This window comes from Pongo abelii, chromosome X (assembly GCF_028885655.2).
Source record: "Pongo abelii isolate AG06213 chromosome X, NHGRI_mPonAbe1-v2.0_pri, whole genome shotgun sequence".
Taxonomy (NCBI): Eukaryota; Metazoa; Chordata; class Mammalia; order Primates; family Hominidae; genus Pongo; species Pongo abelii.
Window position 1 is genome coordinate 36,598,352 of NC_072008.2, and position 23,285 is coordinate 36,621,636.

Below are 23,285 nucleotides of genomic sequence, written 5' to 3' on the forward strand. Positions count from 1 at the left end.
TTCTGTGTTTTTCTTTCTCCTCACTGTTCCCTTCTTAATTTGATTTGCAAAAGCCCAAAATGCCAGATGATTATATATACCTCCCTTGACAACTTCCAAATATGATATGGGCATATGGGGGATTTGGAACTTCTTTTGTCCCCTCTCTATCCTAGCTTATTTCAGTGAAAAAAACTAGGTAGAGTGCTATGAATATCTTGGTTGAAACTGAATTTGGATTTTTTTGGTTTTTTGCCATCAGCAATATTGACTGCCATACTTGTAGACGCAAAACCAATCAGGTGTCATTGGTCTTTGAAAATAATTATTGTTTGCTATAAAGTGGTTCATGTTCTTTTTTTTTTTTCTTTTTTTTGAGACAGAGTCTTGCTCTGTTGCCCAGGTTGGAGTGCAGTGGCATGATCTCGGCTCACTGCAAGCTCCGCCTCCCGGGTTCACGCCATTCTCCTGCCTCAGCCTCCCGAGTAGCTGGGACTACAGGCACCCGCCACCACACTCAGCTAATTTTTTGTATTTTTAGTAGAGATGGGGTTTCACCGTGTTAGCCAGGATGGTTTTGATCTCCTGACCTCGTGATCTGCCCACCTTGGCCTCCCAAAGTGCTGGGATTACAGGCGTGAGCCACCGCGCCCGACAAAGTGGTTCATATTCTTTTAGGTGACAGGAGTGATTTTTAAAAGCAAGACCTTGAGGCATTGTGGAGATCGTACATTTGGTATTATTGGGTGCTCTCATGATCCTTTGGACATTTTTCTTTTCTTTTACAATTTTAGCTTTCCCAGGTAGCCTATGCTCTGATGTTTCATGATGCCATTACCCTAGAGGGTTTGTGAGTACTAGACCTTTTCTTTCTGACTCTTCATACCAAAATCAAGATGAGTATTAATTCTATCCCCAAGTTGTACTCACATGATTGTCTAGAAATGAATTCATTTGTGTAAATAGATCTGCAAGTGATGTCACATATGGCATTTTCTGCCTTTACATAAGATGATCTGTCCTCTGATCGCTAGCCTGGCCTTGGCCTCCAGGCCAGTTTCTGGCATACAGCTGCAGGTGTCCAGTCAACAATGAATAGAAGAAGCAATGCATTTTCAAAAATAAAGTTGCTCCCAATATATTTTAAAAGTTACTTAGTATTGCGATAATAAGAGTACAATAAAATATGAGAACAAGGAAGATTTACCTGCTTGAAGAAAAGTAAATTTGAAACTGCCTATACTCTGTCATGCTGAAGGAAAGACATTCCTGCAACTTAATTGTTTGCCACGAGGTCCAACACTCACTTGTAATTTTTGATTATATATTAGATAAATAGTTCTTACTGGAAGTGAAGGCTATAGATGCTCTATTGAATATAAATTTGGGTTACTTTAGGGAGAAGTTTCTAGTGGCTGATGAATCCACCCATTATATTCTAGAGAAAGTCTTTTTCTTTGAATTTTGAGCTACTAAGCTATGTTTAGCATTTTTATTTAAAAATTAAACTTCTCTCTTTCTTTGTGTGTATATGTGTGTCTGTCTGTCTGTCTGTCCTGCTTGCTCAATCAGAAGAATTTGTTTATGTTGTGGAAAGTTATTTACAGTCAAATGAAAATGTGATTTGGCAGGTTGTTGGTTCTTCTCATGTAAGACATAAGAATCTCAGATATAGCAGTTACATAAGAATCACAGATACAAGGGCTTATTGTAAAGTATTTCATTATATATTTTTTCAATTAGAAACTTTTCAAGTTTAAAATACCCTTCAATGATAATTTTCTAAATGTCAGGATTTAAGCATAACCTATTGAATTTACTAATTCAGTTAGATAATTTTTCAGAAATTCTGAACCTTTAGAAGAATTGGCTCTTAAATCTTTTAAAATATGTCAGCATTTCAAAAAGGTTTGCAAATACTGATAAACCTTTGATTCTGGCCAGTCTTTACACTTTTGTGAAAAGTGATCTCCCTGTTGTTATTGCATGGATAAGGACCGGAAGATACTTTTAATACTAAAATTCCTTTTATAGCTAATGTAAAAATAACTCATAGAAAAAGGTTACACTATAGTGAAAAAAAAATAAATGAAAACTTTACACAGAGACTTAGAAAGCCACCCTCCTAAGTGTAGTGAATCTAAACAAATGTTCAGACAATTCAATTTGATACCAATGAGACATACTTGATTTTAAGGACCTAAGAGGAGAGGTCAACTAACAGACATTTTAGATAGATAGATACAAACAAACACAGGTGATAGACAGATAGATTAAAGTTCTTCTGGATGTGTAAATATGGTGCCTTCAGTCATTATTCTGCATTAATTTTCTTGCACATGACATTGCTTAGTGTTGGAAAGATCCATATAAGTGACTGTTGTCTACACTTCTGCACTTTGTTTGTAGAATACTTCTAATTTGGGGTGACATTTCTCAATTCCTATCATACTGCTGAGCAGTGCTTGCTGGAAGGGATGGGTATAATTTCTGAAACATGCAGTGTGTTTTTTAAAGCTTTATTCCTGTATAATTGAGATACCATAAATTGTGGATACTGAATGTATAGATTTTGAGAAATTTTAACACATGTATATGCCTATGAAGCCATTGAGATAATAAGCACAACTGTCACTCCAAAAAGTTTTTTTGTGCCCATTTTTAATCCCTTTTCCCCTCCCCCTCATATGCTAGACTACCTTTGCCTTAGGCAACCAATTACCTGTTTTCAATCAGTTTATATGCATTTCAAACATTGTATATAAATGAAATCATACAGTGTGCACAGTTTTATGCTGTTTTATTTTGTGCAAAATAATGATTCTAAGATCAGTCTACATGGTGCCTAAATCAATAGTTTATTCCTTTTAATGCTGAGTAGTATTTAATGGAGGATATACCACAATAATTTGTATATCCATTTACCTGTTGATAAACATTTGTTTTATTCCATATTTTTTGGCAATTAAAAATATAGCTGCTATGAACATTCATGTATAAGTCTTTGTATGGACATATGCTTTTACACCTCTGAGGGAAATAACTTATGAATGCAATGTTTAGATCATATGTTAATTGAGTTTATACTATTTAAAAAGAAACTGCCAGATAGTTTCCCAAATAGAGTGTTTCTTTTCCCATTTCTCCCAACAGTGTATGAAAAATCCAGTTCCTCCACATTCTTGACCATACTTAATAGGGTTACTCATTCTAATTTTAACCATTTAAATTTGTAGATACTGAGATTACAGTGTGGTTCAAATTTTCATTTCCATAATGAATAATGACATTGAGCATCTTTACATGTCTTTATTTGTCATCCATGTATCTTGTTTACTAAAATGCCTTTTAAAATCCTTTACCTATTGCTCCCCCATTGGGTTTTTTTTATTATTGAATTTTGAGAGTTTTAAAATTTGTATATATATATATATATATATATATATATATATATATCAGATACCCTAAACATGTATTTGATAAAGGATTTGTATCTAGTATGTATATATTATATATAGTATATATATAATATAGTGAATATATATAATTATATATTATATACATATTCTGGACACAAATCCTTTATCAGATACATGTTTTTATATATAGTGTATATATGATATACTGAATATATATACTTATGTACATATTCTGGACAGAAACCCTTTATCAGATACATGTTTTTATAAACTTTTCCCCAGTCTGCAGCTTGCCTTTTTTTCTTCATGATGTCTATTGAAGAGCAGGAGTTTTTTATTTTGATGAAATGTAATGAATTACTTTTTTCTTACATGAATCAGAAAGAACCACGTGGTTTTAATAGCTATCTGAACCATCACTGCTTTAACATTTTGCCCCAGCCTCTGTTTTTCATCAGCCGTGTAATTTTGTTTTTCACACCTTGCTGTTTTGGTCCCCTAATGAAGGGGCAATAAAACAAAAGAAAGTGGGTTAAAAGTAAGCTTAAAATGAAGGGTGGAAAAAAGAAAGGGACAGAAGGAAGAGAAAAATTAGTGGAAGATTTTTTAGGCCATTATAGTCTTGCTTCAATGATTTTATAGATTTTATAGGGTAGTATGATATTAGAGAAACAAAACTTTATTCAAATTTATTTGATCATATGTAATACAATGTTCACAGAGCAGATACTTATACCAAAACTTCTTGACTGAACTAATTTGCTTCCATGGTTCACAAATTGATGAAATTCCAGTCATACAGAGATTTTCCTTATAGTAAGTCTCCTTAGCAGTTGGAGGTAATGAAGCATGGAGTCAAAGGATGATGCAAGGTGGGTGTGAGGGGACCAATTGCAAAGACAGAAAATGCTTTGCCAGATTTACCCATTACTATGGAAACTGGCTTTTGGCAGTTTTCTGAGGGATGAGAGTTTAGGTGATTAATGTGCAGTATCTGAGCTGTATCTCTTTAGGTCAAATTAAATGTTATGTAAGGACAAGTGTACTTGAAAACATTTATGAAAAGCATATTATAAAAAAATCTATTCATGGGTTTCAAAATACTTTTTACACCAAAATAAACTCATGCCAACTTAACATAACATATCTAAACAGTACCTAGTTTGAGATTCTAAGTAGGATGAGACATCATTTGAAAGAGACCCAATGAAAGCAATATGAATTCTGCTAATATTGAAATAAGAGCAAACACCAAATTTACGGTGAAGCTTTAGTGGAAAAAATGGTGAAATCATTGATGCTTTACAGAAAGTTTACAGGAACAATACCCCAAATAAATCAGCAGTTTACAAATGGGTAACTCATTTTAAGAATGTACAAGATTATGTTGAAAATGAAGTTCACAGTGGCAGGCACATCAATTTGAGAGGAAAAATTCATCCTGTTTGAGTCCTAATTCAATAGGACCTACAGTTACTGGCAAAAACAATAGCCAACACTATAGACATCTTAATTTGTTTAGCTTATAGAATTGTGACTGAAAAGTTAAAGTTGAGCAAACTTTGTGCTTGATGGGTGCCAAAACTGTCACACCCAGATCAGCTGCAAATAAAAGCAGAGCTTTCAATGGAAATTTTAAACAAATGAGATCAAGATTCTGAAGCATTTCTTCAAATAATTGTAACAGGTGAAACATGGCTTTACCAGCAAAATCTTGAATACAAAGTAAATTAAAGCAAGAGGTGGAAGTGGGCCAGTTAAGCAAAATATGAGAGCAAAGGTCATGGCAACAGTTTTTTAGGATGCTCAGGGCATTTAGCTTGTTGACTTTCTGCAAGGCCAAAGAACAATAACATTTGCTTATTAAGAGAGTATTTTGAGTAAGTTATCCAGAGCTTCAGCAAAACAAATGCCCAGGTAAGCTTATCCAGATGGTTCTTCTGCACCATGACAATGCTCCTGCTCATTCCTCTCATCAGACAAGGGCACTTTTGTGAGACTTTCAATGGGAAATCATTAGGCATCAATCTTACAGTCTGGATTTGATTCTTTCTGACTTCTGCCTTTTTTTCCTTACCTTAAAAAAATCTTTAAAGGGCAGTATTTTTGTTAAGTTAATAATGTAATAAAGACTGCTTTAACACGGTTAAATTTCCGGGACCCTCAGTTTTCTTAGGGATGAACTAAATGGCTGATACCAACACTTACAAAAGTGTCTTGAACTTGATATAGCTTATGTTGAGAAATAAAATTTATGTAATTTTTATTCTTATCTTTTAATTCAATTTTTCCATAAACTTTTTGAAGTTCCCTCGTATGTGAGTGATTTTTATATTTTTCCAATCAAAATTCTATTTATTCTGTAGTATATTTTGTGATATTCAAGCACAATTTAATTTATAATTTCTCATATTATATGCCAGGAAAATATATATGCCTTTGCCACTTACTAACTGTGTGATCTAGGCAAAGTTAGACAGCCTCCCCTAAGCCCAGGTTCTTCAGCTTTAAAATGGGCCCAATGAGTAATTAACTCCTATGTTTCTTGCAAGAGTTAGCTAAGATGATGAACAGGAAGCATTTAGCATATGCCTAGCACACAGTAAGCATTCAATAAATATTTTAAAAATTATTTTCAAAGGAAAACCCATTAATATAAAATTATGTTTTTCAGCCTTTAAACTTGAGGCTTTTATATGATAATATATACTTGGAAAAAACTTGATTAAAAAAGACTTGTATACTAGAAAATGTTTTACTGACTGTGAAAAAAATGATTTTGAAAAATCAACCACTTAATGTTTAGCAAAGAAACAAGTCTATTTTTCAAAATTAAAACTTGTGCTATTAAAAACATAATGGGTTTAATTGCTATTCCTATTAGATTTTTTTCCCTTCATAGTCTATTGAGACAAACTGAAAATCTCCATTAATTCAATGATGCTGTTATCTTAATGTGGGGAGTTGCTTTTAGATACTAGTATATTACTGTCATATTTATAGTTTTACCAAAGCAGTCTAATAATTTTCCTATTACTTTGACAAACTCAAGCACCAACAAACCAAGTTTTATATTTATTTTTGTTTCCTGTTGGAACAATTGACCTTACCCTGAAGCGTGGAATATACGCCAAAAAAATAGCATGTACATATGTTGTGAAAAAAAGTTATGTTTTGGAAAACATATTATTCTTATAATCATTATTTGCTGCATTTCATTTGAAGATTTACTGCTGACAATCAGGTTGCTAAGTATAATGTTATTCATTATAATGTGTGACAAGAATTTGACTGTCTCTTCCACAGTAGCTAATTAACAATAAAAAATATATGTAAAATGAAGAGAAAAAATGTTTAGAAACAAAATTAAATTGACATTGTCAAGAAAAAGGTTTTTCACTATAAAAATATCTGGGCAAATTAATGGCATACTTCTAAGATATATTGTTTAAAAATGTTCCTTCAATTAAAACATGAACTACTGAGTAAACACATAATTGCTTCTGTAGTTCTCTTCACCAATTTTTATTTTTTTGTGATAGTTAACTATTTCTTACTTATTCTGTTCTATAATATACAGCCTTGTAATACTCATATAGGGCTTTTAAATTATTTTACAAATGAATGCCCAATTTCTATTTGTTAAGGGATAATAAAACATAATAAACTTTTAATGAGTGAGTTAGGGGAAAGAAAAATATGCTGAGTCTATAATGGACTGAAATGAGTGAGAATGGAAAATATGTACTTTTAATTTGTGAGAGTACAGATGGTCCTGGAGTTATAATGTTTCTACTTATGATTTTTCAACTTTATGATGGTGCAAAAGCAATACACATTTAGGACACTCCTTGACTTATGATTGGGGTTATGGCTGTATAAACCCATTGTATATTTATAAAATATGGTAAGTTTAAAGTGCATTGTCAACTTATGATATTTTCAACTTATGATCATTTTACCGGGATATAAGCCTCTTTGCAAATTGAGGGGCATCTATACTTGATAGTATTTGAAATACTGATTAGATTTCCTTATTATTTAAGCCAAGCATATTGTGTAACATATGTAGGTTTATCTAAATATTGGCTTTATCTGACTGAATTGTTTTCTTAATTTCCTACTCAAATTGTTCATTGCTAGTGTATAAAAATGTAACTGATTTTGCATGTTGATTTTGTTCATGAACATTTGCTGAATGCTTTAACAAGTTTTTATGTGGAATCCTTAAGGTTTTCTGTATATAGCATGTCATATAAAAAGAAAAAAATATTTTTTCTTTCTAATTTGGATGCCTCTATTACTTTTTTTCATAACTCCTTTGCCTAGAACACCCAGTACTATATTGGATAGAAGTGGAAAAAATACAGGCATCCTTGTCTTGTTTCTGATCTTAGAGGAAGAGCTTTCTGTCTTATACCTTACATATGATATTACGTGTGAGTTTATCCTACATTGCCATTATTGTGTTTTGGATGTTTCCATCTATTCCTAGTTTATTGAATGTTTCTTTTTAATCATAAAAGGGTGTTGAATTCTGTCAAGTGCTTTCTTTTTTCTTTTCTTTTTTTGAGACGGGGTCTCACTTTGTCCTTAGGCTGGAGTGCAGTGGCACCATCCTGGCTCACTGCAACCTTCACCTCCCAGGCTCAAGTGATTCTACTGAGTAGCTGGGACTACAGGTGGGTGCCACCACACCAGGCTGATTTTTGTATTTTTTGTAGGAACGGGATTTTGCCATGTTGCTCAGGCTGGTCTTGAACTCCTGGGCTTAAGCTATCCACCCACCTCAGCCTCCCAAAGTGCTGGGACTACGGGCATGAACCACCACAACTGACCTGAATTTTGTCAAAAGTTTCCTATGCATTAAGTGAGATCGTCGTGTGTGTGTGTGTGTGTGTGTGTGTGTGTGTGTGTGTGTGTTCCTACATTCTATTACTGTGGTATATTAAATTGATTGATTTTTGTATGTTGAATGACCATTCATTCATTCTGGAAATTAATTTCATTTGATCATAGTGTATAATCCTTTTACTATGTTGCTGAATTCAGTATGCCAGTGTTTTGTTGAGGATTTCTGCATGAATGTTCACAAGAGATACTGGACTTTAGTTTTCTTTTCTTGTAGTTTCTTTGTCTGGTTTTCGTATCAGGACAATGCTAGCCTTCTAGAATGAGTTAGTAAGTATTTCCTCCTCTTCAGATGTTTGGAGGTGTTTGAGAAAGATTGATGTTAATTCCTCTTTAAATGTTTGGTAGAATTCAGCAGGGAAGACATCTGGTCTTGGGCTTTACTTTGTTGGAAGGTTTTTTATTACTGATTCAATATCCTCACAGTTTTGTATCTATGCAGATCTTCTATTTCTTCAAGAGACAGTTGTAGTAGATTATGTGTTTCTAAGAAATTTTCCATTTAATCTAAAGTAATCCATTTTTTTGGTGTATAATTATTCATAATATTCTCTTATAATCATTTTTATTTTGGTAAAATTCATAGCATAAAAACATATTTATATATGTATATATATAATCTTAATTCATGTCACTAGTCATGCATACCGATTGAAATCAAGTCCCTGTTGTTTTGCATTTATGAATAATATTTCAACAGCATCTTTGTATATAACTCTTCACTGACTGTGCTAGTTTACTTGTAGGGATAACATTTAATATACAAGTTATTTATAGGATAAATAACAAAATTGATATGTCAAAGGGGATATGAACTTTCAAGTTTGTGGATTTTGCAAAATAACTCCCCAAAAAAATACCCGTTTTCACTCTCACTACCAGTGTTTGAGATCAGGGCTGTCACTCAACATTTTTATCTAAGGTGAATGTTACCAAAGGTGTTAAGAATTGCCAGTTTGAAAGAAAAGTATCTTTTTTTATTTTTGGAGGGGAGTATAAGTAATTTGAATCTATATTTCCATATAATGTGTTTATTAAATTTTAGTATAAGTGTTATTTTAGCTTTAAATATTAAACAACTTTTACTCTCTACCTTTAATGCTTTCTAAAATTTTAAGTAGCATGACAATCTTCTGTTATTTACAGATTTGCTTAGGTCAGTGTCAGGTATGTTTTGAGTCATTTTTGGTAATTTATGTTGCACATTCCATCCAGATTTTAGAACTAAGCCTAGAATAATATTAGTATGTGTGTGTAAATAAACATAAAAATATACAAATATACACATACATATCTACACACCCATTAGAAGGAATTGGTTCTCAGATTTATGTGAGAGTTGAACAACTAGATTAATGTCCAGAAGTAATTGAGAAGGAACAACAATACACCATGTGCAAAATTATTAAATTAAATATAGGATGGTGATCTTGAGTCTAGTACATGACTACCCACGGATGATAGCAGGCAGCATAGTCTAATGTCATGCTTTTCAAAGAAGCCTGGAATTTTGAGGGAGTTGGGAGGAGAAATCTTCTAGCGGAAGCAATGCAGAGAAAGAATACTTCCCAGAGTTCCATGACTGTGGGACAATGAGAGGACTGCAGTGAGAACCTTCCTGTGGCTTCTTTGCATGCAATTTCTTACAATATATTCTTATTCTGATTTAATTTGTTTTGCTACTATAGAAGAAATTATTTAATTTCATGGACATGTACAGTAAATTATTCACATTTAGTTTCATAATAGCAGTTATATTCCATGTAAACATAAAAGTGATCCAATAATGGAAAAATGAAGCTGATAGTGAATATAAGATGTCACGTTGTCTTGTCAAGTCTCTATCCTCTGTCTTTTAAAATGGAAAAAAAAAGCAGCAAATGTTCTGTTGATGATAGTAAATGTTACGTCTTACAAGTATTCAAAGCCCATAACAGGCATGATCTGTGACTGGAGGAATTCATGGCCTGTTCCTGTGGCTTGCTGTCACTGCATTGGACAGTGAGGACATATATGTACCTGAGGACAATGCATTAAAAAGAAGTGGATTTCAAACATTTTTGTCTAAGACCTAGAATTTAAAAAAATATTGATTTTACATTGTGACTCAATAAACACAAACATATACATATTCTCTATTATATGCACAGCTACAAATAAAACGGAAACAAAATTTGTATGAAACAATACTTTCTTTACTACGTAGAATGTGTTTTCAGTTTAATCTCTGTGCTGTCCAGTATTAAAGATACTGGAAACAAGTGGCTATTTCAATTTCAGTTAATTAAAACCAAAGAATATTACATTAGCCATATGTGGCTAGTGGCTACCATATTGGATAGCACAAATATAGAATATTACCATCTTGTCAAGTCTCTATCCTCAGCTGCAGGTCTGTTGGAGTTTGCTGGAGGTCCACTCCAGACCCTGTTTGCCTGAGTATCACCAGTAGAGGCTGCAGAACAGCAAGTATTGCAGAACAGCAAATATTGCTGCCTGATTCTTCCTCTGGAATCTTCGTCCCAAATGGGCACCAGCCTGTATGAGGTGTCAGTAGGCCCCTACTGGGAGGTGTCTCCCAGTTAGACTACACAGGGGTCAGGGAACCACTTGAGGAGGCAGTCTGTCTGTTCTCAGAGCTCAAACACCGTGCTGGGAGAACCACTGCTCTCTTCAGAGCTGTCAGACAGGGACGTTTAAGTCTGCAGAAGTTTCTAATGCCTTTTGTTCAGCTATGCCCTGCCCACAGAGGTGGAGTCTACGGAGGCATCAGGCCTTGTTGAGCTGCGGTGGGCTCCACCCAGTTCAAGCTACCCCAGCTTCTTTGTTTACCTACTCAAGCCTCAGCAATGGCAGACTCCCCTCCCCCTGCCAGGCTGCTGCCTTGCAGGTCGATCTCAGACTGCTGCACTAGCAGTGAGCAAGGCTCCGTGGGCATGGGACCCACCAAGCCAGTCGTGGGATATAATCTCCTGGTGTGCCATTTGCTAAAACCGTTGGAAAAGCACAGTATTTGGGCAGGAGTTTCCCGTTTTTCCAGGTACAGTCTATCATGGCTTCCCTTGGCTAGGAAAAGCAAATCCCCAAACCCCTTGTGCTTCCTAGGTGAGGCAATGTCCTGCCCTGCTTAGGCTCACCCTCCGTGGGCTGCACTCACTCTCCAAACAGTCCCAGTGAGATGAACCAGGTACTTCAGTTGGAAATGCAGAAATCACCCATCTTCTGCATCGATCACGCTGGGAGCTGCAGATCGGAGCTGTTCCTATTTGGCCACCTTGGAACAGACCCCAAATGTATAATTTCACAACATAGCTCACATACAGTTATTAGTAGTATGTTTTACATTCAGTTTTACCCAGTCTGTGGAATATAATGTATATTTCACACAGCACATCTTATTTAGGACTACCAACGTTTTAATTGCTCAGTAGTCACATGTAACTAATGGCTGTCATATTGTACAGGACATGTCTAAAGTTACAACTTTCAGGACTTTTGGTCACCTGTCTAACTGTCTGTAAAAATATAAAACACATGAAACATCTGTATTGCCCGTCAACACACGAAATACCTGTATTTCTCACCTCCCCCCAGAAACAAGTTAAAATATTATTTTTTTTCCAAATTAGGCATTTCTTTCTTTTAGATATCTGTCCTCTTCAAGAGCAGTGTGATCAACAGTATCTTACTGTTTGGGACCATCTCCTAACCAGGAGTAATAAGAACATAAATAAAGATGTCATTTATTGGGTATTTGCTCTGTGCTTTTGGCTAATTGTTTTCCATATGTGTTTCATTTCAAGTTGGTTTTACATACACACATTATTATATCTTATTTCAAGGTGATTTTACTTCAAGCTCTCTCTCTAAGGAGACCACACTCCAAAAAAATAGAATTTATTAAAAAAAATTCTGGAAGAGTTTGTTACTCTCAAGTAAAAACTAAGAAAATATTGATGTTTAATTTTACTTCTACTTGTCTTTACAATTAATGAAGTGTGGATACTACCATAATTCAACTACACAGTATTTATAGGCATTGCTGTAAACTATGATTTTGATGCATGGCTAGAAACACACAGTTTTGTGTGCAAAGATTTGTTTATGTCAAGCTGGTATTTAGAGGTCAGGGACCATTTCTGAATCATTTCCATAAGAATATAAACTTTAATTTAAAAATTAATACCAACTTATATAGGTCAATTTTAGTATAAAAAAATTCCAGAGAGTGATGATTTTTGATAGTAATAACTTTTGTTTTTTTGTTTTGTTTTCTTCTTGAGACAGTTTTGCTCTTTCGCCCAGGATGGAGTGCAGTGGTGCCATCTCGGCTCACTGCAACTTCCGCCTCCCGGGTGTAAGTAATTCTCCTGCCTCAGCCTCCCAAGTAGCTGGGATTACAGATGTGTGCCACCACGCCTGGCTAATTTTTGTATTTTTAGTATAAACAAGTTTCACCATGTTGGCCAGGCTGGTCTTGAACTCCTGACCTCAAGCAGTCCACCCGCCTCAGCCTCCCAAAGTGCTGGGATTACAGGCATGAGCTACCGCGCCTGGCCTCACTAATAACTTTTATAACAAAATATTTAACATTTTATATATTAAATATTTTCAAGAAATTTCATGCTTGGGATATTGTGATATTATATAAAATAAAATAAATATTATTTTAATGAGGTAATAAATAGAGCATTAAAATGACTTAGGAAGAAAATAAGAAAATAAGAAAAGGCAATAAGTATTCTGAAAGTTGATGCGTTTATATTATTTTCCACTTTTTAAAATTATCTCAGAAAAGCTGTTGAAAAATTACCATTTTAATGGAGATTTTGAAAACATTTCCTTAAACTCTTTCCTTGAGCTTTTCCTTAAAATGTTCTGAATATGTATCAGGTTTAATTCTAACACTGACATCTAGAATTAATTTTCGCTTTATATTTATATGTTTTAAGCTAGAGTAACTTTAATATCTGTAGCTTACCTTTTGTTTTAGAAAACTAAACCCTGATTAATAGGGCATCTTGTACTTATGTGTTGTAGGTACAATTACATTTTCTACTACAAGGAGGAAACATGATGATTATGAGGAAGACACAGATCAAGATCAAGCCCTCTCCTGTCTTGATTCAATAACAGAACAATCTAGCATTTTGGATGATGCAGACACATGTAAGTTTATTATGACAGTTTCACTATTAGTTTGCATAAATCCAAATCATCATTCACTTTTGAATGAAATAGATAGTTTACACGCATAATACATATCCAAATTTGTATTGCATATTTTTGTAAGAATTTCATTATTTCAGTATTAACTATATGTAGCATATATTCTGGAGTTCCACTGCTATTAATGTCAATAGTATCAAAATACTTCAGCTAGAAGGGTGCCCACTCTTTCATAATTGAAAAGCTTTACATATTTTTCTGTCACTATACAAAAGCATACAGCAAATTTCTTATAAAATGTTAATGAGTGTATTGTTTTAATAATGTAATATGCGTTGCTTACTTCAATATAAGAGATACTAGCAATCTTCCTCATATGCCAAAGAAACTAAACACTATTTTTCCCCCTATATTATAAAGCTTTATTTGAATGTTGTTAAACATCATGTCTTTTTAGTACAAGTTCCAAGTAAAATAAGGTGATGAGGAGTTGGAATACTCAGGGCAGATTTCCTGGAAATGGGTGAATGAGTTTTTCTTTTATGGGTGAGTAGCAGGGATGCAAGGCCTTAGTAAAGAAAAGTGGTTCAACAGGGACAAACTTGTGGAGACATTTTAAATGTTATACAAAAGAAGAAATCTTTATTGAATGAATTTGTATTAGATAGCATTCTTCACAGAAACAGAAATGATGGAGTGTGTGTGTCTGTATTTGTGTGTCTGTGTGTATTGAGAGAGAGAGAAAGATTTGCAATTGACACCATTGTGGGAGCTGGTAAATCTAAAATCTGCAAGGCAAGCCAGCAGGCTAAAAAGTCAATGTCAATGTTGCAGCCTTGAGTCCAAATTCCCCAGGATAGGACAGGCAGGCTGGAAATTCAGGCAGTGTTTCTATGTTACAGTCTTGAGAAATAATTGTTTCTTTTTGGAGGAACATCAGTGGTTGCACTTAAGGCCTTCAACTCATTGGAGGAGGCCTACTCAATGGAGGATAATTTGCTTTACTCAAATTATACTAACATAAATGTTAATCACATTTCTAAAATAGCTTCACAGGAACATCTAGACTAGTGTTTGTTCATACAACTGGGCAGTATAGCCCAGCAAAGTTGACACATGAAATTAAGCATCGCAGAATCCATGGACCAAAGAGTGGTATTTAGGAATATTCAAAATGATTTGGGAAGAGAAGTTGGGCCAGTTAGACTACTGCAACAGCAAATTGAGTTTAAAGTGAAGACAACCAGGTCTTTTATGGTGGTGGTGGTGATGGAAATACAGAAATATCACTAAAGATGAGAAATATTTCAGAGACTAGCATTGGATGACTGTCCGTATAGAAGATAACGAAAAAGGGCATTGATTACAAAAAATAATAATAAGAGTTCGTTTGTATTTTGGTCAGTAGAAAAAAAAAAAGAAATTCAGAAGGAAAGAAAAAAGTTTTGGAGATTGTAACACTTAGCAAAGTTTTGTACTTCGTGATGTTGATCTGACATCAAGATATTTACATAGCAATATCCAGTTGCCAATTGAATCTTTGTAGCTGAAACTAGGAAAAAAAAACAATATTAACATGAGTTGTAAAGGTTTAGGGTCTCTTTCAGTGAAATCATGCAGGTGAGACAAAGGAATAGATAATTGCTGTAGATGTGTTATGTTAAAAGTTAAATCCTCATTAATATCTAGGGCAGAAGAACCATGAAGGAAAATCTTCCTGAGGGTTAAAGTGTTCAGAAGAATTTGAAGGAAAATCAAAATATTATGATTTCATGTTAATAGGCTAAAAAAGACTGATCTCTAATAAACATACTAACCTACATATTAACAGGTTGAAAGACAGAGTAAAAGCTAGGAAAAAATGTACCTGACAACATTAAAGGTATCCCTAATTCTTGAGACAGGTCTTTTCATATTCTTACTCTCAGACAGAATTAACTTTTCCCCTATAATAACATGGATCCTTTTTTAAAGACCGCTCCACAGTATATTTATTTTCAATTAGAGAAATCTTCTAGCTTTCCTCTCATCAAAGAAATGAAAGCAACACCTAAATCAGAATGTTTTAACCTTCCAAATAGGGAAATATGAAAGATAATGGTAATACCCATTTTTAAGGAGAATCAGATCAAAAGATGCAATCTCATGCATTACAACAGAAATTTAAATTGATAAAAACTTTTTTAAGAGAACATTTATAGTATGTTTAAACTTTTAATAATTTTTTATCTCCTTCAATCCAATGATTCAGTCTAAGGAATTTGTTAGAATCTTCAAAGATATAAAAAAAATGACATTTAAGAATGTTTCTTTTGTGTTACATTGAATAATTGAAACTAAAGTTTTAATAGTGAATATTTTCTGAATAATATAAATGTGTATATTTTTATGTACATATGAATGTATCAATTATGTATATTGTATACACCCCAGTATATTTATGTGTGTATGTCTATATATCCATATCTTTCTTGATATTTTGAACCTGGAATTTTATACAAATATATTAAGTAGCTGTCATATAGTCATGAAATTATGAAGAACTTTCATTTTCATACTATTCAGGAATTTCTAAAATCACTATAGTGAATGCTATTGATTTTATAATTAGAAAAATATTTTAATTTAAGGTTCAGAGTTAAAAAACAATCATTATTTCATTGTTGTTTTCATCAATAAATCATTCACCAATCCCACTCTAATCAATAAATTCATACTCAATGTACATGTTTAGCACTGTAGGAACTAAATCAGCTAGATCACAACACTGCCACATGTGATAGTCACAGTAATTATAAATAATAGGTGTTATTGTCCCTGTGATGGTTAATTTTATGTGTCAACTTAGCCAGGCCACAGGGCCCAGATATTTGGTCAACTTTATTTTTAATGTTTCTGAGAAAGTGTTTTTTGGATGAGATTAACATTTGAATCCATGGACTCTGAATAAAGCAGATTACCCTCCATAATGTGGTTGAGCTTCATCCAGTTGAAAACCTTAGCAAAATAAAATCTGACCTACCCCAATATACTTCAGATTTTGGATTTACCAAGCCTCCACAGTTGTGTGAGCCAATTTCTTAAAATCTGTCTCTTTCTCTCTCTTCTTTACACATCCTGCTAGTTCCATCTCTCTGAAGAACCATGACAAATATAGTCCCTGTTCCACAAATGGGCAGACTCTTGAGATTCTTTGCCAAAAGTCACCAACTAGTGGTGGTCACATTGGGATTTGAACCCTGGTCTTATAACTCTGAGTCATTCCACTGATCTTTGCGCTAACCCAGAGTCATGAAGCAATCTCCTCAGTCATAGCTACTGTTTATTTCCAGAATTATTTTCTCTGTGAGTTCAGTGTGGGTTAAAATATTGGAAAGGCCCAGATAAAATATGCATAAGCTACCTAGAAGGGAAAACACTTTTCATTTTAAGAACTTTGATTTATTTTGGGAGAAGTCACATTTAAATGTCATAAAAGCACTTAAAGTGCTTTTATAAAATTGAAGGAGCAAATGTGAGCAGAGGCTTCCTTAATAATCTCTCATCAGTATAAATTTGGTAACCTTATTTTCTGCACATTTCTGCTTTTAAGGGAATGAACTGATGTCTGAAAAATAAACAAGTACAGGAGTCAGTTCAAAATGTGGAAATAAATTTGCCCTCAAGAACTCCTCATAGTTATTTGGAATAAGAATTCAACTGGGTCTTATTAATTGTAACTATTTTTTTCTCTTTCTCCCTCTTACTAGCTGTTTACTTTAAATATCTGGATTGTTCTCAGGTCCACCAATCTTATAAGTATTTTAGATACCTAAAGTGTTGAAACAGGATGCAAAATAGTACAATACAGTATGATACAGAACAGTGCAGTGCAGTAAAATACAATGTCATGCAATACAATCCAATACAAAGCTACGAATGCCATACAGTGCAATACAATACAACACAACACGATGCTACTCACCGTCATACAGTGCCATACAATACAGTACAATGCAATGCAAAACATATACTTATGAAAAACCTTTTCAGTAGAGAGAAACACTGAGAATTCCACTAGTTTGTGCTTCTTATTTCATAGATGAGGAAACTGAGGCCCAAAGAGGTTAGCAATTTACCTAAATAAGTTAATCTAGCATAACAGTTCTTGAAATCTTTTAAACATGACAATACTGATGTGAATATGTATACAATTTACTGAAATTGGAGGACAATCTTAAACCATGACCTAGTTCAACACAAGAAAACAAAAGAATATCAAAATGGGAAGCTGAACAGAGAGGAAAAACAAAACGAAACAAAACTGAATTTGACAGACGTAAAAAACCTTTTTATAAAGGGCCTGGTTGATGAGGATTCCAGTTTTAGCGTGAGGGAGTATGGTTTTGGTTATCATCAGGGGCAGAATTGCCTGCTTTTTAAAAATATTAGGGAAGCAAGATATAAAAATAATTGTCTCACGACTTAGTCTATGTCCCTTTCAGAATTTCCTTGGGCTAAATTCTTAGGATCCTTTTTCACATTTTCAGGAAACATGCAATCTCATTTTCCTGACTTTCTCCTTATACTAGATTCTTATGGTCCTGGAAATGTAGCATTGTAAATTATAATGACTTATTTAGATATATCTATGTACAAATACATGAATAGTTTGTCAATGAGAAAAAAGATTGGTTATTTCTTTTTGAAACATTAATCCTTAACTTAAAAGTAAAACATTCCAAAATTCATTTTATGGAAGAACTTAATGAGTTACTGGCATAGGTATAGGGCCAGGAACTTGTACAGGACATTCTCTTGGCCATGCAGGGATGGAGCTTCTCTTATTCCTCACTAACTGTGATAAAAACAGCTTCTCACCCTTTCTTCAGCTGTCTTGACAAAAAGTCCATTAAAAAAAAAGGTTGAAAATGATGTCTGTTCATGATTCTCAAATGTGTATGTTAAGTAGGGTATTCTGAAGTCTATATTAAAAAGTGTTTTGTTTTTCAGATGGTAATTTTAACAATTTAAGATTCTGGTATAATCTTGAGATCCATAGCACTCCTGGACCACCCATAGAGATTATGGAAATGACATGTATTGCTCTGGTAAGTGCCCATTACATGTTCATAGACTCTTGTCATTTTGTGAGCACTCAGAGCTTTTGTTGTATAGTAAATTATTTACTATCCCTAAAAACGTCTGTATCAGATGATTGTATTAAGATAAATTAGTCAATTACAGCAATTTTATTTTTAAATCTAGTACTGTGGACTTTAAATGCTTTTGGAAAACATCTTTTAGTTATATGTTATCTTATAGTGACTGCATTGATTAGCATTCTGTTTCAAGAGTTACTAGAGCAAACTTAACCTTAGCCTACATGTTTGTTCACACATAGATGATAAAAACAGGATTGTGCTACTAGACTTTTTCAGCATTGCTTTTTCCTGGTTTCTACAGCAGACCTTTCACTTGGAAACATATTTGGAGCAACTGGCATACATTTGGGTTTTCCATTAATACTCGGAATAGATTTGTCTGATGTGAATTACTAAAATGTTACTAAATTTGTGTCCAAAATTATTTAATAAAGTTAAATATTAAGAGTCTTATTTTAAATGAAACATGAGGACAATATTGCTATTAACAATGTTTTAATTAAATTTAGTTTCCTTATTGTTAGTACTCAAATATTTAAATTGATAATAATAAATATTATTTTTATTTTTAAATATGTGGATAGATTTCTTTATAGAATTGATTACTTAGAATCTTGAACTTTGGTTCCAATAAATAGAGAGTAAAAAAAAAAAGATTTAAAATACTATAAGTTTACAAATTGATTATTTGCCCACCTGATTTCTGGGTAAATCTCCATTTAGGCATAGAAGATGAATGATTAAAATTTTGAAATGTGCTCAAGTATAGATTGCAAAAGCATTATCTTCTAAGTGGAAAAGTATTTAATATGACGGTAGGATCATTTCACTCAATGAAAATGTCTTATTTCTGTGAATTGGTTACCACTGCAGTGTAAAATCTTCCTTAAAGGTTATTTTAAAATATACATTAAAATGTATCCCTTTATCAAGACGTAGAGAAAAACATTTAAATAGGCTTTGAAAAAATTGAGTGCATGATGTAGCACCTCAGAAAAGGAGAAATTGGCTTTCTTATTAACTATATGCTTAAAATAGGAATAGAGATGACAAAATATGCAAAACAAACAGAAATAAATACAATTTTAAAATAAATTATAGATGGTCAATTGTTGCATCTTCTCATTAAATGGTGTATAAAGTGCCTTTTTTTTCTGCAAGAGCTATTAGTCCTTCAAGAAAATACTGATAGAAATTGAGATTTCTGTAGTTCTCAACCTTAAAAGGTGAAGACTGTCACACAGGCTGAGAAATACACACCATCAGGGTACTTTATGTGCATATGTAAGAAGATTGAGCAAAGAGCAAAAACAAACAAACAAAAAAACAAAACCAAAACCAAAAAACCAGTACTTATCTCTTTGAATGAGAAATTTCAAATATGTTTTCATTTATGAAATTAAATTTGCATATACCCTTTCAGGAATATATTATTTTAATAAATAATGTACTTTTGAATAATGGCCCTTGTTCATTTTTCATCAAGGACTTGCCCCTCCCCATGTATATTATAATGTAATCCTAATTCAGTTAGTACTGATTTCCTATAAGTTTTCAATTTAAACCTCTTTTTGTTTTGGCACCACAGTGGGATATGTGTAACTCGTCTTATGCACATATATATTTCTAATTGCTATCATTATTGCTTTTATTATTTGTTATGAACTGTTAGCATAGTTATTTCATAAATATACTTAAATAATATTCTTTCATCGTCTACTTAGATTAAAACGCAATTATCAAGTCCCCTTTTCATTGAGTAGTTTCACGTTATAATGCAGGAGTGAAACTTCTTAACACATGACAGCTGCTAGATAGTTCCCTTTGTTACTATAGGCAGGTTTGCTGTATTAATTAAATGTTCACATTTAACTGAGATTTGTTGAGAAGGGACATCTTTTTCAACTAAGTTTACCAACTTAGTCTATTGTGGCTAGTGATGTTGCCAAATTATTAAGTTTTCTCATGTTTCTAGTCGTAATTGTCGAAGGTAAAAATCTATTCCCTCTTTAACTTTCAGACATGAAGATTTATTTACTAGAGATAGTATGATCTCTTTTAAATAATGCCATCAAATGAAACCTTTGTCCATTCTTTGAAGAAGACGCTTTCCGACTACTTTCTGAAGTATACTAAAATTGTGGTCCTCACTTGTATATTATTTCCTAATATTATTGACTGCATATTCTGTTCAGATGAGTCATTTGAGAAATACTTTATTTAAACTTTATACCTCCAGATGTGGCAATGGTGCACTCAAGATACTAATCCATCTCTTATTTTTTTATCTGCATCTCAGTTTTTATTACATTCAACTCAATTTCCACATTTTTTCTACAGATGAATGATCAGAATCTCTCTAAAATAGGGTTTATGTAAGAAATACTTACAATCTTGAAACACATATATTTGGTTACTTCTTGCTGCAGGTTCCAAAACCAGATTACATTCTCCATAAATAATACTTGCTTGTTAGTAGTCCATTCTCTGTTGGTATAAAGTATTTAGGATTTCCTTTGGAAATTTTAACATGTAATAGCTGCTGTTCCATTTTGTTTGATCTCAAAAATCTCTTGTATGTCATATAGTTCGGCTATGGGAGAATGATGACAATAATCCACTGTCTTTCCACTGACACTCAATAACTCTAATATATAGCACTGAGCTATAAATATTTTGTGGAAACAAAACTTAAGTGTGTGAGCAACTCTTTATATAATTTACATTTTAAACAGCCATAGCCTTCAAAATACTTACTTCATTGTCAGTGAAAATTGCATGATCATTTATTTCTTTCTGAGCTTTTAATTCTATAAACAACCTTCAATTAAATTCACTATATTGTTAATAAAGAGATCCAGAAATCTCTCCACAAACTAGCAAAAGAGAAGCACAGTTAAAAACACTGTTAATCCTCTTGGTGTCAAACATAAAAGCATCCATACAAAACAACACAAGTGAGACCAGGTGCAGTGGCTTATGCCTGTAATCCCAGCACTTTGGGAGGCCAAGGTGGTAGGTTTGCTTGAGCTCTGGAGTTTGAGACCAGCCTGGGCAACATAGTGAGACCTTGTCTCTAGTAAAAAAAATAAAAAATAAAAATTTAAAAAACACATGTGAGTTGCAAACCATTTTTAAAAAGTTTTTAGTTTTAGCCTCCATAAATTCAAAAATATATTTTGAGTTACTGTTTTCAATGTATTTTCTTCTTTCATCCTTTTTATTTATTTATTTTTTATTTATTTTTTATGGAGTTTTGCTCTTGTTGCCCAGGCTCTAGTACAATGGCATGATCTTGGCTCACCACAACCTCTGCCTCCTGAGTTCAAGTGATTCTCTTGCCTCAGCCTCCTGAGTAGCTGGGATTACAGGCATGTGCCATCATGGCCAGCTAATTTTGTATTTTTAGTAGAGATGGGGTTTCTCCATGTTGGTCAGGCTGGTCTTGAACTCCCGGCTTCAGATGATCCACCCCCTCCCCCCGACCTCAGCCTCCCAAAGTGCTGGGATTACAGGCGTGAGCCACCACGCCCAGCCTCTTTCATACTTTCTATACTTTATTTTTCTAGATGAAGGATCATATATCATAAGTATTGTCCATGACATTGAATTTTTTCTTCCTCATGAAATGTTGAGGAAGCAAAATTAGCATTCTGCTTTTAATTTATCCTGACAAGTTGTAAAAAATTCTTAAATACTATTTTTTAATCCGGAAAAAATATCTCATGGTCTAATTTGAGTTAAATACAAAAAATGAAGATGTAGCTATGGAGGCTATTTTGATTAATGTTGAAAACACTCATATAAAAAATATTCTATGAAAGTTAGAATTATGATAAAATCTCATCTCTAATCTGCCCATACTCTATTTTTTAAAAAATTTAAAGCACTTGTTGGCTCCCAAAAGATATAATGTTCTTCCTAAAATTATAGAGCTAAAATACTTGGATTTAATATCTACATTAATTGCCAGAATATTTTCTGATTCATTTACTTATTTCTAAATTCTGAATTGATTTTGTACATAATGTCTGTGGCTTTAAAGATCAGCAATAATTAGCCACTTTCACTTCAACTGACAGTGGACTCAAGGCCATGCCTAGAGTTAAACTGTCAACTGTCTGCACTTCACAGAAGTGCCTAATTAAAGGGAAAAGGTTGTGTATGGGGGAGGGTCTGCTGTCCAAATAAGGTGCTCTGCCAAAAGGAAGGATGCCTTTATTCTCTCTCTTTCAGTCTCCCCCAATCCTCCCATTGTCCCTCCACACCCTCTCTTCCTCCCTCCCTCTTCCTCTTCCCTTCCCTCCATCTCCCCCCCACACCGCCTCGCCCCGCACCTTACTTCTTTTTATTTTTTTATCAGTCATCTATGCTGGCCAAGCTCTGTGCTCTGAAGGCTGATTCCTTTTCTAGTTTTCACACATACAACTTTTCCAGTAACGACTCTGTATAGAATTTCAACAAAGCTTTTCAGGAAATTTTTACTCCAAGTTAAAGCAAGAATGCTGACCTGTATTTACAGAGTATCTAGGTAGTCATAATGAATTCTATTGACACTCTTTGTTCATAATTACCGACAATGCTGTTCTGGTTAGAAACAATGTTAACCAGTATGATTTGCAGAAATGACATGGAAATAGAGATTTAGCTATTTACTCTTAAA

At 33.5% G+C, this 23,285-nt stretch overlaps 1 protein-coding gene across 1 annotated transcript in view; it reads left to right on the forward strand.

Moving 5' to 3' along the window:
* CFAP47 (cilia and flagella associated protein 47) overlaps window positions 1–23,285 on the forward strand; it is a 466,299-nt gene that overhangs the window by 345,189 nt on the left and 97,825 nt on the right. Inside the window, exons 50-51 of the mRNA XM_024240715.2 lie at window positions 13,350–13,478; window positions 18,471–18,568. Of these exons, the coding sequence (XP_024096483.2) occupies window positions 13,350–13,478; window positions 18,471–18,568 (227 nt within the window). The remainder of the gene's footprint in view (window positions 1–13,349; window positions 13,479–18,470; window positions 18,569–23,285) is intronic.